The sequence below is a fragment of the Oncorhynchus clarkii genome, chromosome 12 (assembly GCF_045791955.1).
Source record: "Oncorhynchus clarkii lewisi isolate Uvic-CL-2024 chromosome 12, UVic_Ocla_1.0, whole genome shotgun sequence".
In the NCBI taxonomy this organism is placed as follows: domain Eukaryota; kingdom Metazoa; phylum Chordata; class Actinopteri; order Salmoniformes; family Salmonidae; genus Oncorhynchus; species Oncorhynchus clarkii.
The window spans coordinates 68,465,127-68,483,500 of NC_092158.1; the positions used below are offsets into that span (position 1 = coordinate 68,465,127).

Here is an 18,374-nt window from a genome sequence, read left to right on the forward strand (position 1 = left end):
TAACTTGCCAGAGAGATTGAAATGCCTTGATTAAAAAATGCTCGAGGAGGCTAAGGCGGAATTGCGTAACTAACATTCACCCATAATTCCTGGCATTCTTCCGGTTTCCTTTATATGATTTCTAAGATGGCGGACCGGCGACGGCGAAGGAGGCGCGCGTCCCAGGATAGCGAGGAGGACGATGAATCTTGTTCGGGATCGGAAAGTGGAAAGTCCCTTTCGCCAACGACAAAGCCCCGAGTACGGGAACCTGAGCCAGTTGAGGCACCAGCTGTTCGTGTGGTGCCGAAAAACGATGCTGAATCCGAGTGTGTGAGTGTCTTGTTCTCGAGACGCAAAGCCGATCGATTTAATAGTACTTGATTAGTTGGCTAGCTAACGTTAGCCTGCTCACTACTATAATTAATGGCTGGGTCAACAAGTCAGCCGGCTATGGTAATGGAACAGTACCGCGCGGATAGTTGTCCAGTGGTTAGGCCAAACCGCATCCCCATGTTTTGCGTTTGCTGCGTTCAGCTAATGTTGCTCATAAATCAACCAACTCGCTCATGTTTAGCCGGGAAACGTGTGAAGGGCCAAACCGTGAACTAACTAGACAAGCCCGTTCGTTTGCGCTAGCTTACTTTGTTTGGTAACGCTAGCTAGCACGTTTACCGCGATGGTAACACGTTAGCTAATGGTTAGCAAGAGGAAAGTATTTTAATTTAGCTAGTTACTGTACTATCAGTGTGTTAAGCTTATAAGCTAGCTAACGTTGGCGCACGTTATGACAGTAACGTGCTAACTACTGTAGTAGCTAGATACTAATGTTTACTAAAGCCACAGGGAGCTTTGATGTTGTTGGGTTATTTCATCTGACTGTTAAATTGTGCAAATTAACGTCGTTAGCTACATAACGTTACAATATTTGCGTCCAGTCATGCCTCACCTAGTAATTTTTCCTGACCAGTAATAATCTTGACTTCACCCTCTGGTTTTGAATGGCCACTACCACAAAGCTTGTTGATATTAATCTAAATCCCTAGTGATGTGAGGAATCCATGTTTGGCACAATAAATGGTGGTTTTACTGAATTTTTTTTACAGGGACAGTGTACATTAATCAACTTTTAGAAAACCGTGCCGGTTTTAGCCAGCCGGCTAATTTTCAACAGCAGGTCCTGGGCAGGTTATTAAGAACAATAACAATACAATCAATGAGCAGTGAGCACATGCAGAGCAACATAGGAAAGGCAACACATAGCATGCAGACAGAGCAATAGCACAAAAAGCAACAAAACAAAATGCATTAAAGCAACAGTGTTTCCACACCTCACAAGCAACAGACAACATGGAAAGTGGCAATACACAGTTTGGGATTATGTTCACAAGTCTGATTGGCCTTTAGCCATGTCTTCATGTTTTTTTTTGTTAAAGGTGTGATAGATGAGGCAGTTGTGTGTGTTTGATAGCAGTGTGTTCCAGACATAGGATGCTCTCATGGAGAAAGCCAATTGACTAAAGCTGCTTTTCCTTAAGGGAACCATATAGTCAGTCACCTCATGTTAGACCTTGTGGATCTGCTGCCATGGGTTTGGGTTTTCTGTCTAACAAAAGTACTAAGTGGGGTGGGGGGGGACAAGGCCATTTAGGTTCTTGAATACCAGACATATGTCAGTGTATTACACAAGATTTTTTCCAACTCAGGAGCTCATGCTTTCTGAGGATGTAACAGTGATGATGGCTATTGGGCTTTCTATCAAGCACTTTGAGAGCCTGTTTGTAGACAGTCTGAATTGGTTTTAATGTTGTACAGCAAGCTTGGGCCCAACTAGTCAAGCAGTATATTAAGTGTGTATCAGAGATTTGAAAGTACAGTTTTGCTACCTCTGCAGTCAAACAATTTTGTATGAATGGAAATTAGCTAGGTTGAATTTGGTTATTTGAGTTACCATTTCACCTGCTTTTTAAGAGGTCGGAATCAAGTATGAAGCCCAAGGTACTTAAAATCAGATACCACCTGGAGCTTCTCCTCTGACACAGTAACATCTGTTGCCCTCATTGTGAAGAACATGCAGAATTTTTTTTCTTCTTGGAATTGAGATGCAAACATGAGTCGCTGAGATGCTTTGTAACCTGGACCATTACACTAGTGAGTTCTTGTGCAGCTTGTTTGCTCGTTGCATGCACGTATATCACTGTATCATCTGCATACATTTGAACTTAAGACCCAGTACAGGCAGATCATTAATGTACAGGTTGAACATAAGGGGCCCCAGTATTGACCCTTGGGGCACCCCCACATCATAGCTGAGAGTGGGCGACAGCCCATTGTTCACTCTGACACTCTGAGTTCTGTCTTCACGGTATGATTTCATCCATCTAGAGTCATCGGGGGGGAAAATTGAACTTGGACAGTTTTGTGACGAGAACCTCATGGTTAACCGTCTCAAAAGCTTTCCTTCGGTCAAGAAATACAGCCCCCAACAACACCCCTTTGTCCATCTTGGACATCACATTTTCCAAAAGAAAGCAGTTGGCTGTTTTTGTGGAGTGTTTTGCTCTGAAGCCAAACTGCATGGAGTGTAATGTGATGGGGCTGTTGTTGAGGTGGGCAATCAGTTTCTCTGCTACACACTTTTCAGCAACCATCAACACCACAGGTAGTATACTAATAAGCCTGTAGTTACTCATGTCAACATGGTCACCTGATTTAGATAGCTATTATCATAGCCAACTTTCAGGCCCTTAGAAACACCCCCTGACCAATAGATGTTGGTGACCTTAGTAATGGGACTAAAGAGTGACTGTGTAGTTTAAGAAAGGTAGAGTCCAGCCCAAACGCATTTTGCTTTAGTTCTTTAGTGAGCTCATCACCTTGTTCACTGGTTGTGTCATTCATTAGCGCTGACCCCTTAAGAAACCGGTGGAGGGGCTCTGTGTCAGTACCTTGACAGAGTCAACAAAGTAGGAATTGAAGGCTGTTATTTCTACTCCATCCTGTGTTAGACTCATTCACATTGATTTCTAGTCTTTTTGCAGTGTTACTATGGTTTTTCCCTGCAATTGTTTTTTAGATTGTTTGTTAGCCCAGGGTCCCTGCTCCTCTGCGTGAACGTTCCTTGGGCATGTTACAAGGAGGCATGAGGACTGCAGATGTGGCCAGGGCAATAAATTGCAATGTCCGTACTGTGAGATGCATAAGACAGCGCTACAGGGAGACAGGACGAACAGCTGATCATCCTCGCAGTGGCAGACCACGTGTAACGACACCTGCCCAGGATCGGTACATCCGAACATCACACCTGCGGGACAGGTACAGGATGGCAACAACAACTGCCCGAGTTACACCGGGAACGCACAATCCCACCATCAGTGCTGAGACTGTCCACAATAGGCTGAGAGAGGCTGGACTGAGGGCTTGTAGGCCTGTTGAAAGGCAAGTTCTCACCAGACATCACCGGCAACAACGTTGCCTATGGGCACAAACCCACCGTCGCTGGACCAGACAGGATTGGCAAAAAGTGCTGTTCACTGGCGAGTCGCAGTTTTGTCTCACCAGGGGCAATGGTCGGATTCGCATTTATCGTCGAAGGAATGAGCGTTACACCGAGTCCTGTACTCTAGAGCAGGATCGATTTGGAGGAGGAGGGTCCGTCATGGTCTGGGGCGGAGTGTCACAGCATCATCGGACTGAGCTTGTTGTCATTGCAGGCAATCTCAACGCTGTGTGTTACTGGGAAGACATCCTCCCTCATGTGGTACCCTTCCTGCAGGCTCATCCTGACATGACCCTCCAGCATGACAATGCCACCAGCTATACTGCTCGTTCTGTGTGTGATTTCCTGCAAGACAGGAATGCCAGTGTTCTGCCATGGCCAGTGAAGAGCCCGGATCTCAATCCCATTGAGCAAGTCTGGGACCTGTTGGATTGGAGGGTGAGGGCTAGAGCCATTCCCCCCCCCCCCCCCCCAGAAATGTCAGAGAACTTGCAGGTGCCTTGGTGGAAGAGTGGGGTAACATCTCACAGCAAGAACTGGCAAATCTGGTGCAGTCTATGAGGAGGAGATGCACTGCAGTACTTAATGGAGCTGGTGACCACAACAGCTACTGACTGTTACTTTTGATTTTGACCCCGCCCCATTGTTCAGGGACACACAATTCCATTTCTGTTAGTCAAATGTCTATGGATCTTGTTCAGTTTCTGTCTGTTGTTGAAACTTATGTTCATACAAATATTTACATGTTGAGTTTGCCGAAAATAAACGCAGTTGACAGTGAGGACTTTTCTTTTTTTTTGCCTCGTTTACGTCTTTCATGGTCTAATTTGGACTTCAGGGCTGTTTTTAGAGCATGATCTCGTTCTTTCATCCGTTTCTAGATTTCTCCATTTAGCTAAGGAAGAGTGCTCTTTTTCCCAGGTTTGGATTTGGATTTTCTTTAGGAAGTAATTTATTGTAGTCTGGATTGTGAATAGAAAAACTTGACTCAGCTTCCACATCTGTATAGGACAAGATAATTCCAGTTAATTCCCTCAATCATTTAAATCACTGAATGGCCTGGTTATTTAACGTCTTTTGGCACGTGAACCGCTAGCGGGACACCTACGACAACATCTGGTGAAATTGCAGAGCGCGAAATTCAAAATACAAAAATTGTAATATTAAACATGTTTGACACTTGTATTTTCATGCATAATTTAAAAGCTTAATTTATTGTTAATCCAACCGCATTGTCAGATTTCAAAAAGGCTTTACGGCGAAAGCATACCATGTGATTATCTGAGGACAGGGCCACACACCAAAATACTTTTTCAACCAGCACAGGCGTCACAACCTCACATATTGATTAAATAAATCGCTTACCTTTTTGAAGATTTTCCTCTGTTTGCAATCCCAAGGGTCCCAGCTACACAATGAATGGTCGTTTTGTTCGATAAAGTCCTTTTATATCCAAAAAAGTCAGTTTAGTTGGAGCCAATAATCTCAGTAATCCACTCTTTCAACAGGCATACAAACGAATCCAAAATGTTACCGCTAAAGTCCGTTCAAACAAGTCAAACGACGTTTCTAATTAATCCTCAGGTACTCTATCTAAATAAACAATATTTAATTCACGCGTCAAAACTTTTCTAATGAGACACCTTGTAGTTCTTCCAACTACTTATTCATTTTTCAAAAAACAAGCCTGAAACCCTTTCTAAAGACTGACATCTAGTGGAAGCCATAGGACCTGCAATCTGGGTCCTATCTATTTGTATTTCCCATAGGCAAGCACTGAAATGGCCTGTGCTGTATAAAATACAATTCAGGATGGATTTTCCTTGGGTTTTTGCCTGCCATATCAGTTCTGTTATACTCACTGACATTTTAACAGTTTTAGAAACTTCAGAGTGTTTTATATCTAATGCTACCAAGTATATGCATATCCTAGCTTCTGGGCCTGAGTAACAGGCAGTTTACTCTGGGCATGTCAGTCATCCGAATACCAGTATGCTAATGAATTGAGGATACATTCCTAGTGACACAGATCTCTCCCCCCCGCTACTAAATAATTGACGTACGGGTTGGTATCGTGTTTGCGTGACGGTGTGTAGGCTACATACTGTTGCTATTTGTTGTCAATTCATTCACATTGTTTGACTAGTGTTATCCTTTCTTAACAGGAAAGTGAAGATGGCGTAGGAGAAGGTGAGCCAGTGTTTGGTGACGCAATCCAATGGCCTATCTAGAATGACGCACACATCTGAAGCATTTCCCATTTGGATCACACCACTGTTAAACAGTTGATGTACTTGTTTCAGACACATTTGAATGTTTGTTTTTGCAGCTGTCCTTTCTGACTATGAAAGTGCAGATCCTGAGGAGAATGCCTCCCATTCAGAGGTGAGTTGCCACTGCTGAACAGAGTTATGCTGTAGGGTAAAATGTCATTTTATATATTTTATTTGCATGGAAACCTGGGCAACATAGTATTTGATGAACCAGATTTTGTTTAGAATTTCAGTAATGCAGGCTTCATGAGGCTACCCCAAGGTTCCTCCTCCTCCCAACAGAATAGCCCAACTAGTGGATTGGAAAGATCATGATGTATCTAACTTCCAAAGTATTTGAGACATTTGTTGTTGCTAAATCAACAATACCCAGTATATTATGTGAGGGCTTGCAAATTTGACCAATCCTGCACTATTACCTCATAAAACAGTCAAATTATCGCATACTGATCACCACACAAAAAAAAGAGGGCTTACAATTTCAACCAATCACTGCAAATGTACTGCATAATGTGGTCCAGTTAAGCACACATCAACAGACCTGTTCCCTCGTCAGTGAATTTTTGTAACAAATTGGACAAAATCCTCACATGTTGCAATGTGAAATGTCAGAATTGCTGCAGCGAAATCCTGGATGGACTGAAGAGATGAGCAGGTTTCAACCATTGATACAGGTACCGGTATTTCAGAACACAGACCTTCTGCACTGTAGCAACCCCTAGATGCAAGATACAGACAAATACAACATTTTCAATTGATGTACTCATGCATTGCAATGTCCATGATGGTACTGGAATCCTCTTAATGAGGTCTCAACTGTGGTTCTGATGAGAAGTTTAATTTGTCCACTATGCATGGACGCTTTTGACTGGAATAAGTAGGACTCTAAGGATGTTTGCATTGATCTCTCTGACAGCATCTTGATAATGATACACACGAAGCAAACTAAGTCTTGTATTGTCTCTCTCAGGGAGGTGAGGAGGAAGAGGAGGAGGAGGAGGTCCCTCCACCGGCTGCTGGGCCCAAACCCAGTCCTACTGCCGACACCCCTGCTGCAGAGGGGGAGCTGCAGGAAGGAGGGGGGAAGGTAGAGGAGGGTGAGAAAGGTTTGAGTAAAGAAGTGAAGTGTGAAGATAAAGGCAACCTGGCAGGGGAGCGGCAAAGCGGGGATGGACAGGTAAAATGGTTAATTGAAAAGAAAATGCATACATGCATATATAGAATTGCATACAAATATAGAATTGCATACAAATATAGAATTGCATACAAATATAGGCCTCTTGGTCAATCATTTTGAGTAATTCTACTCCGTGTAACCAGGAAAGCACAGAAGACTCTGAGAATAAAGGTGCTAAACCAGGCCAGAAGCTGGATGATGACCAGGATCGTAATAACCCAGCCTATATCCCCCGTAAGGGAATGTTCTTTGAGCACGACGTCAGAGGAAACGCACAGGAGGAGGAACGGTAAGGGGGAACGGAAAGTTTATCCTTTTTATTCATTGAATGTTTGTCGTTCAACTGAAACTATCTAAACGTGACCAACAACCACACAAAGGATGGATGACTCCTAGTAATAGACGGGTGTCGTTTCATTGGTAAACCTGTTTATTGGTATATTTGCTGCTTCTTTCCTGTCCTCCAGGCCGAAGGGTCGTAACAGGAAGCTGTGGAAGGATGAGGGTCGCTGGGAACACGATAGGTTCAGGGAGGAGGAGCAGGCGCCCAAGTCACGTGAGGAGCTGGTTGCAATCTACGGCTATGACATCCGCAACGGAGGTGTCTCCAATGAGCGGTCCTATAGACAGCGCAAGCCCAGGTACTACTGACCCTCAACTCTACTGACCCTCAACTCTACTAACCCAGTGTTGAAATTCCCATGTCTCTGAAAGCCTGTAACACTAACCACCAGTATCGTCTATCGTGCCAATTTATATTAACAGGCACAATTTATCCCCTTACAATGTCATCTCACAAATAACAGCAATAGTCGACTACAGGAGTGGGGAATCATTTTTGGCTTGATGGTCACTGAGATAAATAAATAAAAATTGAGCAGAGTCGTGCAGGTTTTCCTGGGCCGATTTGTTAGTCAAAAGCTATTTGCGTGTCTGAAAAGGATAAATAATTTGAAAATATATAGGTCCATTATAGTTTCTGTATACTTTCTACCTCGTTTTAGATGTTCAAAAGTCGCCTGGAGTGTTTATAAAAATAAAAGAATCAAAACATAATCTGGCCCGTGTACCATCATTTACCAACCGCTGGTCTACTAGCAGCTTGTCCTCACTAGCTTCCTCTCCTCCCCCTGCAGACACAGCACCTCCCCAGTCCGGGACAAGCGCTGGCGGGATGGAGACGGGGAGAGGCCCTTCCATACCTCCTGGCAGCAGGGAGGGAACCCCAACAGCCGTAGCACTCCCCTAGCCGTGGCCCTGCAACAGTCTGGTCCTCCCCCCTCAGCAGCCCCCAACACCCAGCGCAACAACAACCCCCCCAGGCCCTCCCACCCCCCACCCCGGGGCTTCCAGGGCAACCGTCCCCCCCAGGCCCAGTACAGGAATGACAGAAACCAGGAGTCTCAACGGCCCAAGGCCGAGCCCCTCCAGACCCGGAGCCTACCGCCCATGGACGGGGAACGAGGCCCCAGGGGCCGGGGGAACAGAGGGGCCCATACGGAGCGCAGCTCTTCGGTAGTGGTGGAAGAGATCCGCAGTGAGGAGGATGACGAGCGCAACACGACAGTGACAACGTCTCAGTCCGTCTACCACAATCGCCACTACAGTGGCAAGGGAGATCGAGAAAGGGACTCAGCGCCACGGCGACAGGAGCAGCAGCGAGGGGGATCTGCTCCTCCGGCAGACAACCCGGTTACCCGCGATGCCTCCCCGGCTCCGGAGCGGCCCGTGGAGAAGAAGTCGTACTCCCTAGCCAGGAGGACTCGCACCCGGGCCACTGAGCTGGACAAGCAGGCCTCTCTTGAGGAGCCTGCCTCCACCGTGTCTTCCTCGGCACTGACGAGTGAGCCGTGGCAGGGCCCCAGTCAGAGCCAGGGGGATGCTGGAGACAGTAGCCAGGCGACGGTACTCACAGGGCTGGACCAGGACCTGGCCAGACTAAGCCTGGCTGGACAGAACTGGGCCCAGAACCCAACTTCGTTTCTACGCGCTGAGATGAGGGGTGAGCCTTCTCTCTTTTGCCCTCGCTCTACCCCGTTCTACCTCTCTCTCGCTCTACCCCTCTTTTTAAAATTATTATTATTATTTGAGTAATATGGAGTGACACACATCCTCTCATAGTTCCAGCAGCACTGTTACAAGCAGCTCAGTCACCACTGCACCAGCAGCCCTGGTGAAGCTAAGCAGCAGCCAGTCAGTAGGTCAGTGACCATTCAGTGAGGCTGATTGACATAATGAGGCCATTAGTCAGTGTGGAGCAATGGGGGGTGCCGGCTGTGTGCGAATACAAGTAGCTCTTTTAAGCCAGCTAATCCACTCAGTGCAGGTGGTGGTGCGTCCTTGCATGCTGTCTGGAGCCTGGGAGGTTTTCATCATGCAATACATTGGAAATAAAATGTCCTTTTTGCACCCAAGGTTTAAAGTGCCTCAAGTACACATTTTGTCAGGACAGAAACCTGAGTCAGAAATACACGTTGGTAGCTGGTTTGACATGAAGCTTATAAGATGTATCTAAACCGCAGCAGTGGATCAGGTAGTTGGATATGTTTTGCTTGCGTGTTGTCAACCCTTTTTTTCGTCTCGTTGCAGGCATCCCGAACTCTATGCACATGGGTGGAGCACCTCCACAATACAGTAACATAGAAGAGCTGGTGAGTAGGCCAACTTGTGGTGACTTATGTACAGAGATGGGTTTCTGTCGTTTTATATGTTGCCTTCAAGGAGAAGTGTGGCGTTTGTTTACCTGACATTTTGAGTAGTTCGGTCAGCTCTCACCCTCTTTCTCTCCATCTCAGGGAGCTGGTAACCGGGCAAAACGGTACTCGTCCCAGCGCCAGAGGCCAAGCCCGGAGCCCGCTCCTCCTATGCACATAGGGGTCATGGAAAGCCACTACTACGAGCCCAGTGAGTCGGTGCCACACACTACCACCAGAAGGCAGGGCACAACTGAAAACACAACACTAGCTGGCATCTCTTTGTCCATCGGCTCAGAGCCAGGCTCTGGTAGAATCAGTACTAAACTACAACATGTTGTAGCTGCGTTAGAATGCTGTCTTAAAAATGTTAGGGTACACGGGTATCTGTGATAAACCATGTAGCTTATTTTGTTATAGTTTAACACATGATTGCCACATCAGATACGTTTGTATATATAGTGTATGTGGACACCCCTTCAAATTAGTGGATTTGGCTTTTTCAGCCACTCCCGTTGCTGACAGGTGTATGAAATTGAGCACACAGCCATCCGATCTCCATAGACAAACATTGGCAGTAGAATGGCCCGTACTGAGGAGCTCAGGGACTTTCAATGTGGCACCGTCATAGGATGCCACCTTTCAAACAAGTCAGTTCGTCAAATTCCTGCCCTGCTAGAACTTCCCCGGTCAACAGTAAGTGTTGTTATTGTGACGTGAAAGCATCTAGGAGCAACAATGGCTCAGCCGTGAGCGGTAGGCCACACAAGAACGGGACCGCCGAGTGCTGAAGTGTGTAAATCGTTGGTCCTCAGTTGCATCACTCACTACTGAGTTCCAAACTGCCTCTGGAAGCAACGTCAGCACAATAACTGTCGCCGGGAGCTTCATAAAATATCTAACAACATCACCTGGAGTGGCGTAAAGCTCGCCGCCATTGGACTCTGGAGAAGTGGAATCGTATTGCCTGAAGTGCTGTCTGATGGACAAATCTTGGTTTGGCGGATGCCAGGACAACGTTAGCTGCCCCCAATGCATAGTGCCAACTGTGAAGTTTGGTGGAGGAGGAATAATGGTCTGGGGCCGTTTTTCATGGTTCGGGTGAAGGGGAATCTTAACGCTATCTAGACGATTCTGTGCTTCCAACTTTGCGGCAACAGTTAGGGGAAGGCCCTTTCCTGTTTCAGCATGACAGTGCCCCTGTGCACAAAGCGATGTCTGTACAGAAATGGGTTGTCGAGATCAGGGTGGAAGAACTTGACTTGCCTGCACAAAGCCCTGACCTCAACCCCATCGAACACCTTTGGGATGAATTGTAACGCCGACTGCGAGCCAGGCCTAATCGCCCAACATCTGTGCCTGACCTCACTAATGCTCTTGTGGATGAATGGAACCAAGTCCCCGATGTTCCAACATCTAGTGGAAAGCCTACCCAGGAGAGTGGAGGCATAGGAGAGTGACGAGCAGGCCATTTAGTGTGTTTGGTTTGGTTGTGGAGTTGTAGAATGATATATCTGATTGTAGAGCGCTTACATGAGTCTAAATGCTCTATTGTCTCCTCCTGCAGTGTCTTACCAAGGACCAATCTATGCCCACGGCGACAGCCCCGCCCCCCTCCCACCCCAGGGTATGCTGGTCCAGCCTGAGATGCACCTCCCCCACCCAGGCCATCCAGGACACCCAGGTTAGTGTCTGTCACCTTGCTGCCAGGGGACCCAGGGAAAACGTGGTGAGGGCAGCAGTTACCCTTAACTAAGATGATAGATATGAACTTGGCCTGTGTCTTCTCTGGCAACAAAAAGGAAAGTCAATGACAAGCTTTCTTGAACCTCACTTACCTCTGTATAATCACCATGCAAGTGAAGACATGTTCAATCAACTCAGGAATAGTATTGCTAAAATGCTCTCTTATTGAACTCAAATGAATTGTTATTCTTACTCGTTTAGTTAATAACTTTGTGCTTTTCAATAAGTGTTTCACGTCATTAAAAGTTTCCTCAAGTGCCTCCAAACTAGGGATGTGACAAATGTGCAATTTGTCTTTTTTTTTAAACGACAAGAAAAAAATCATGAAATCACAATGCAGATATGGTTATTCATGACTGCTAGGGTGCAGTGTCGCTCAATCGACCCCAGTCATGGCTGCCATTAATGATGGTATGCTCTCTGTGTGCCTCTCCTCCATGCTCTGGTCAGTACAGGGGGCTTAATGTCCCACTTGTCATCAATGTGATGGCTCTTGATAGTGATGTATGACAGCTTGTTCAGACATTCAACAATCTGTGGTGTTTTGAGAGCTCACGCTTTGTACTTGCAGAGCAGTCATTGTATAATTCCTCCTTCCGGGCCATCAAAGTTATTTTTTCTTGTAGTTTGGTTCTAGATGTAGCATCAGGGCATTGAAGCCGATAGCCTCTACCATTTCGATGGCTGCATATTAACTGCAGTTTCTGTAATCGGGGCTGTTATTTTATCCATCCCTTATCGCACTTCTTTCTTGTGAAGATCCCGTGTCTCTTGTTTAGGGTCCTGAGCTGCTGCCAGCAATGTTTCGGGTCTCACGGTGCTTCCCTTTTAGCATTGCACCTGTACTGCCACTGTAGCTCAATTCCACTTGGCAAAGTTTGCATTTCATTACCTAATTTAACCTCTCTAAGTATTGCCATACAGGACTGTCGCTTCCCTGTCTCTCACTCTGCCATTTTCCCAACTGTTAACAAGGAAGACGTGCAAAGTGCTTTATATTCTTTGAAAATAATATCTCCTAACGTTACAGCATTGTTGCGTTAGGTATGTTTATTTTTCCGTTTGATGATGATCGGGACCTTTTTAATGGTCATTTTGTGATAAATAACTGCACTGTGATTTTAATTGTGGGGGGGGGGCGTGTAACAAAAGTTTTTCAGTTTAGGGTTGTTGTTTTTTCTCCATTTTAAACGGCCCCACTCCTGACCAGAAATGCTGGTATGGTGTTGGCTACTTTATGGGCCTAAGTCTGTCTGGTCACACCCATGAACCCCTCCCGTCTCCCCCTCAGGTCTACACCCCCACCAGTCGAGTGGCCCCATGCCCAACCCAGCTCTCTACGCTGCTCCCCCCGTCTCCATGTCCCCTGGGCAGCCCCCTCCACAGCAGCTGCTGGCCCCGCCCTTCTACCCTCCGCCAGGTGTCATGACCTTTGGGAACACCAACTACCCCTACCCGGCAGGAGCCACCCTGCCCCCCATGTACAACCCGCCGGTGAGACCTCTGCCCTCAAGACACCATAGCTACCACATCAGCATGTCAAATGTTGCTATATATTGTACCCAATGCAACACATTACTGTTGCACTATGCTGACAGCTCTGCAATTCTATGCATATTTAGAAGTTATTTGACTCCACCCTTAACATTTAGGAATGTGTATTTACACACATGCATAAACCGTGTAACCTCCTCTCCCCTCAGGCCCAGTCGCAGGTGTACGGCCAGTCGCAGGTGTACGGTGGGGTGACGTACTACGATCCAATGCAGCAGCAAGCCCAGCCCAAACCCTCGCCTCCCCGGCGCTCCTCCCAGCCCGTCACTGTCAAACCTCCCCCACCAGAGGTAGGGTACGGCCCGGAGTGAGCCCCAAACCCCCAGCGACCCAACAACCGGTAAGTCTTCCCTCTCTCACCCACTCACCCAATCAAAACGCCAAGACATCAACCTGCCTCAGTCCTGACTGAGTGAGTCGATGTGAGAGTAGGACGAAAGGAAAGATTATGTGTTTAAAATATTTTGATCATGTTGAAAATGTGTTTTGGAGAGTTGGGTGGGGGAGGATGACAGAATAGGCCTATCCCAGAGACTGTTGCTGTAGGTCAAGTCATAACGTTGCCATAAAGGTGCTTGCTTCCCTCATTTTGTTTTTTGAGCTCTCGTTCAAAAGTAGGCACCGTGTCTGAATCAAATGGTGTTGTTTTGCCTTGGACACGTGAAGTAAGGCCAGTGGCTCTGAGTCGGAGTAAAGCAGCTGAATGTGTGTTTCAGATCTCTGCTCTCCAGTTCGTTCTGACAGACGAGCTCCTCTTATCCCCTAGAGCTCCTCCTAAAAGCCCCCAGGCAATAATACTGTCTTCAAACTGATGTCTCTTTTTGAGATGTGAGTGGGCACACACACACACACACTACAAAGACGCGATTCAAAATCCCACCAGAGAAATGCTTTGGTGCAGAGGTAACCTTCAAACAAATGAATGCCTAACACCTAGCTGCATAACTGTCTCAAGACTTTTCAAATCAAATGTATTGGTCACATACGTGTTTAGCAGATGTTACTAAAGGCGAAAGGCGTGTGCTTCTAGCTCCGACAGTGCAGTGACATTTAACAAGTAATATTTAAGTTTCACAACATATACACGTACATCTAAGTAAGGAATGGATACATATGTCAGAGCGGCATTGGACTAAGATAGTGGTATAGAATACATTATATACGTATGAGATGGGTGATGAGTAATGCTAGGTATGAAAACATTATTAAAGTGGCCAGTGATTCCTAATCTATGTCTGTAGGCAGCCGCCTCTGATGGCCTAGTGATAGAAGCTGTTTTTCAGTCTCTCGGTCCCAGCGTTGATGCACCTGTACTGGCCTCGCCTTCTGGATGATCGCGGGGTGAACAGGCAGTGGCTCGGATGGTTGATGTCCTTGATGATCTTTTTTGGCCTTCCTGTGGCATCGGGTGCTGTAGATGTCTAGGAGGGTGGGAAGTTTGCCCCCGGTAATGAGTTGGGCAGACTGCACCACCCTCTGGAGCGCTTTGCGGTAATGGGCAGTGCAGTTGCCGTACCAGGCGGTGATACAGCCCGGCAGATGCTCTCAATTGTGCATCTGTAAAAGTTTTAGGTGTAAAGCCAAATTTATTTAGCCTCCTTGATGAACTTGAAGCTTTCCACCTTCTCCTCTGCGGTCCCATCGATGTGGATCGGGGGGCTGCTCCCTCTGCTGTTTCCTGACGTGAGCTCAATTGTATTGCTGAACCATGCATTCTTTTCTCCTCCTTCCAGCCTAATCCAAAGCTCGCGCGACGGAACAGTTGTGCTGATTTGTCCCATTTCTGCTATTTTCCCTTTTCTCCAGGCCCGGAGTGGGAAGGCCAGTCAGGAGGTCAGATCCTAGCATGGCGTTCCAAACGGCTACGCCAGTTGGAAGAGAGCGATAGACATGGAGACGGAGTCTGCAACGAGGACCAGCACCACATGTGGAGCGGATTAGTTTATTTTTTATGTTATCTGGGATGTTATCCGCCGTGTGTTCAGGTGCCACATTGGTTGGTTGCCCACAATACTGAAGGGTTGTTGTTTTGGTTCACCTACCAGTGTTTTGCCTCTGAGGGGAGTGCGGTCTTAAAAACCCTATAAAACGTAACCATATAAAACCGTTAACGAAAGCCCTCGATAACAACTCCTCTGTAAACATTACGTCACACCCGACACCAATGACATTCGTAGATATTTGTTCCTTCTAACAATCTGTCGTACATCTGTAGGTATATTCATGCAAAAAATGTGTTTTTAAGCTCGAACAAATGTTTAGGACTGGCTTAAATGTGTCATGTGAGTATTATGGAGAGAATCTAACTGGGATAGTAAGTCATTTACATGGGTTAGCTAGAGCTGTTTGTCCCACCCACCACAATCCTGCTCATTTTCTAGCTAACATTTACACTCCCCTACGTATTTATTTGAACAGTGGAGCAAAACTTTGAATGTCCCTCTACTCCAGCATTTTGGATTTGAGATCAAATGTTTCATACAAGGCGACAGTACAGAATGTCTCTTTTTTTTTTTTTTTTTTAATTTTATTTTAGCTTTTTTTTTTGTTAGAAATGAACGCCAAACATTTTGAAGATGTCATGAATATTTGGATAAATTCACTTGTGTGTTAAAGTAGTCAAGTTTCTGAACACCTCTACATTAATGTGGATACTACCTTGATTACAGATACTCATGAATGAATCTTGAATAATGATGAGTGAGAGTTTGAGCCACAAAGATCTCGCTAACCTCTCACCATTGCCGATAAGTGGTTAGTAATTTTTTGGGGTGGTTATGATATGTATGCCTCTTAACTTTCTTACTCGTAATTATTTACGATTTATTCGTGATTATCCGTAGTCATGGAGACATCCTTATTAATGTTCTAAAACATTCTACTTTTTATTTACAATACGTGACTCCCAAAATGACAATACGTTATTTACCATTCATTTCTATTGGGCACAACATAATCTGAAACGCAACCAAAACAAACTGCGAATGCATCCAAGTTTGTAGTTTAACAAGCTTGGTGTCATTGCGTGCAATGAATATGGGACCAAGTACTACACTTGACTACTTTAATACAAAGTGAATTTGTCCAAATACTTATGACACCTTCAAATGGGGGGTAGTAGATGCATAAAGTGCTTTACTTTCGAAACATAACAGATTTGTATGGAAGTATGTTCCAATTAATGGTGACATTCTTTAGTCACTGTATAAAACATTTAAATCTCAAAGAAAAATGCTGCAGTATAGAGCTGAATGGGGGGGGGGGGAAATGTTGCTTCACTGTCCAAATAAATATGTAGTGTCCCATTTCATCTCGCAACAGCATCGTAGGTCTTAGTTTTTATTTTATGGTTTCGAGTCTTGTGAACGCACACTTTTTAGATAAAGATTAAAAACCTATATACAGATGGTGCTTACTTATAGCTAGTACCCTACAATTTCAACAACTTATTTTCGAGTTTTCTTTATACCTTCCACATTGCCCAGTTTCTTTTAGTTATTTACGTAATACTGTATTACCAGAGAACCATTTAACCTGGCCTGAAACTGATGTACTTGACAGTTCTACTGCTTTCTAATGTAAGTGTATATAGATAAATGTATATTAAAGCCTGTGGTTTAAATAAGCAGAAATACTACCACCTTGTTATCAAATACATGGTTATGAATGGATACTTTTATTTTTATTTTTTAAACGAGGCTAACTCTTGCTTTTGAAATGAAATGGTTGTTTGGAAGTTTGCCGTTTCCTTTTTTTCCCCCTCGGAGTCTTTTTGTGAAAGTGGAGAGACTGGTGAGGCCACTCTACCACTAAAATGGATATGATTTGTCTGTTTGCAGAACGTACTGCTGATCCCAAATTATTTTCCCTAAAGAAAATTCTGTTAACTTAGGCTTTCGCCAGGTGGCCAAATTCTGAATGTTTTCCACAATCAGATATTTTTCAGATCTGATTGGTCAAAAGACCAGTTAGTGTGTGGGGGGGGGGTCAGAACAGGCTGTCTGTCTAAAAGCAGCCAAATAAACCTAACATACATGCATGTTATACATACATACATACATAGATATGATTGTGAAAGTAATTCAGTTGGTGCTGGTGGCTGCACACTGTTATAGTGAGTCTGCCCAAAAAGGGCAAGTTATTGATGCAACTTTAAATTGGCTTTTTTTTTTTTTTAAACCCTCCTGTATCAGTATAAACTGAATTGAGTTGTAATTCAAAGTTTTTTTGTTTAGAAACGGCTGGTAAGAATGTTTTTTAAATGTTTTATTTTCTTTGCCTTAAGGATAAATTGGTTTGACATGTTTAATTTGACTAGACCTGCCAACACTGTGAGGGCTTGTTTGTTTCATAGATGTTTGAATATATATACAAGTTTTCTTGATTGTGGAGCAAGTTTTGTTTAGACTGAGGAACATTAAACAGAATCTAGGAAAAAGATCATTGTCATGTGGTTGATTGGCAGTTATTGAACAGCTACCACTGGATGGCAACATTGTGCCAAGCCTTCTAACTAACTGCATCTCTCACATAGGCCTATTATGTGAGACATTGCTTGCTGTTTGGGGTTTTAGGCTGGGTTTCTGTACAGCACTTTGAGATATCAGCTGATATAAGAAGGGCTTTATAAATACATAAATACATTTGATTAAACATTTGAATCATTCACAAATGATTTGTCATTTAGCAGACACTGATCCAGAGAAACTTACAGTATTGAGTGCCTACGTTGTCATACTTGTCCCCCATGGGGATCAAACCCACAACCTTGGCGTTGCAAGCATCATGCTCTACCAACTGAGCCCCACAGGACTACCCATCTACAAACTAATACTCAATGACACAATTTTTCCTTTTCAGTTGACTAGTTAAAATGACTTGAGTCCAGCCATCACATGACAATTTAATTAGTTGCATTTCACTGTTGAATTATAATAGGGCCATTAATGGATGTTAAAAATGGCCCATTTTTATAATGGCTGGGGCCAGCACTGAGACTGAAAGACTTCTTGCTGTAGAGCTACAGAGATGAGTGACAGCTTGAGGGCAAGAGACATTAACAGTGGTCGATTTTGATTCTTCCAAGTGGAAAATATGGTTTGTGTTTCAAGGAAGAGATGAACACAATTGATTCACACCTGAATAAGAGGACAAGGCATGCTGTGTTTGTATAGTTAACTCTGGTTAGCCCTGGTTTGGTTAGCTACGTTGTATAGGACAGGCTACAAAGGAAATGCACTTGCCTGCCATCTCTTTACCAGGGCTCCTCTGTCCGTCTCTATGCCAATCTTTTGCAGACATTTCCAATAGAGAATCTCACTTTCTGCCATGTCGTAGCAATTTGCAACGTTTCTGTCATGACATCTATGGAATGTAGGCATGCAGAGTACACGTTGGAAATAGCCACAGTGGCATTATCATCTACTCTCTTACCAATGCGGTATGACTCTCTT

General features: G+C 44.9%; 1 protein-coding gene across 1 annotated transcript; it reads left to right on the forward strand.

Moving 5' to 3' along the window:
• Positions 1–118: 118 nt before the first annotated feature.
• Positions 119–17,359, forward strand: LOC139421104 (casc3 exon junction complex subunit). Its single transcript, XM_071171647.1, has 13 exons — positions 119–312; positions 5,644–5,668; positions 5,808–5,863; positions 6,722–6,928; positions 7,072–7,217; positions 7,396–7,569; positions 8,065–8,930; positions 9,518–9,579; positions 9,724–9,832; positions 11,189–11,305; positions 12,659–12,861; positions 13,071–13,261; positions 14,728–17,359. Exons 1-12 carry the CDS (start codon positions 127–129, stop codon positions 13,230–13,232), a joined length of 2,313 nt encoding a protein of 770 aa, XP_071027748.1. The 5' UTR covers positions 119–126; the 3' UTR covers positions 13,233–13,261; positions 14,728–17,359.
• The last annotated feature ends 1,015 nt before the right edge of the window (positions 17,360–18,374 follow it).

What these genes read in the sequence shown, in the direction of transcription:
- LOC139421104 (XM_071171647.1), top strand. Translation starts at nt 127, where the DNA reads ATGGCGGACCGGCGACGGCGAAGGAGGCGCGCGTCCCAGGATAGCGAG. An exon ending in AGAATGCCTCCCATTCAGAG is followed by an intron (nt 5,864 to 6,721) that starts GTGAGTTGCCAC and finishes TGTCTCTCTCAG; the next exon opens with GGAGGTGAGGAGGAAGAGGA. An exon ending in GGCAAAGCGGGGATGGACAG is followed by an intron (nt 6,929 to 7,071) that starts GTAAAATGGTTA and finishes CCGTGTAACCAG; the next exon opens with GAAAGCACAGAAGACTCTGA.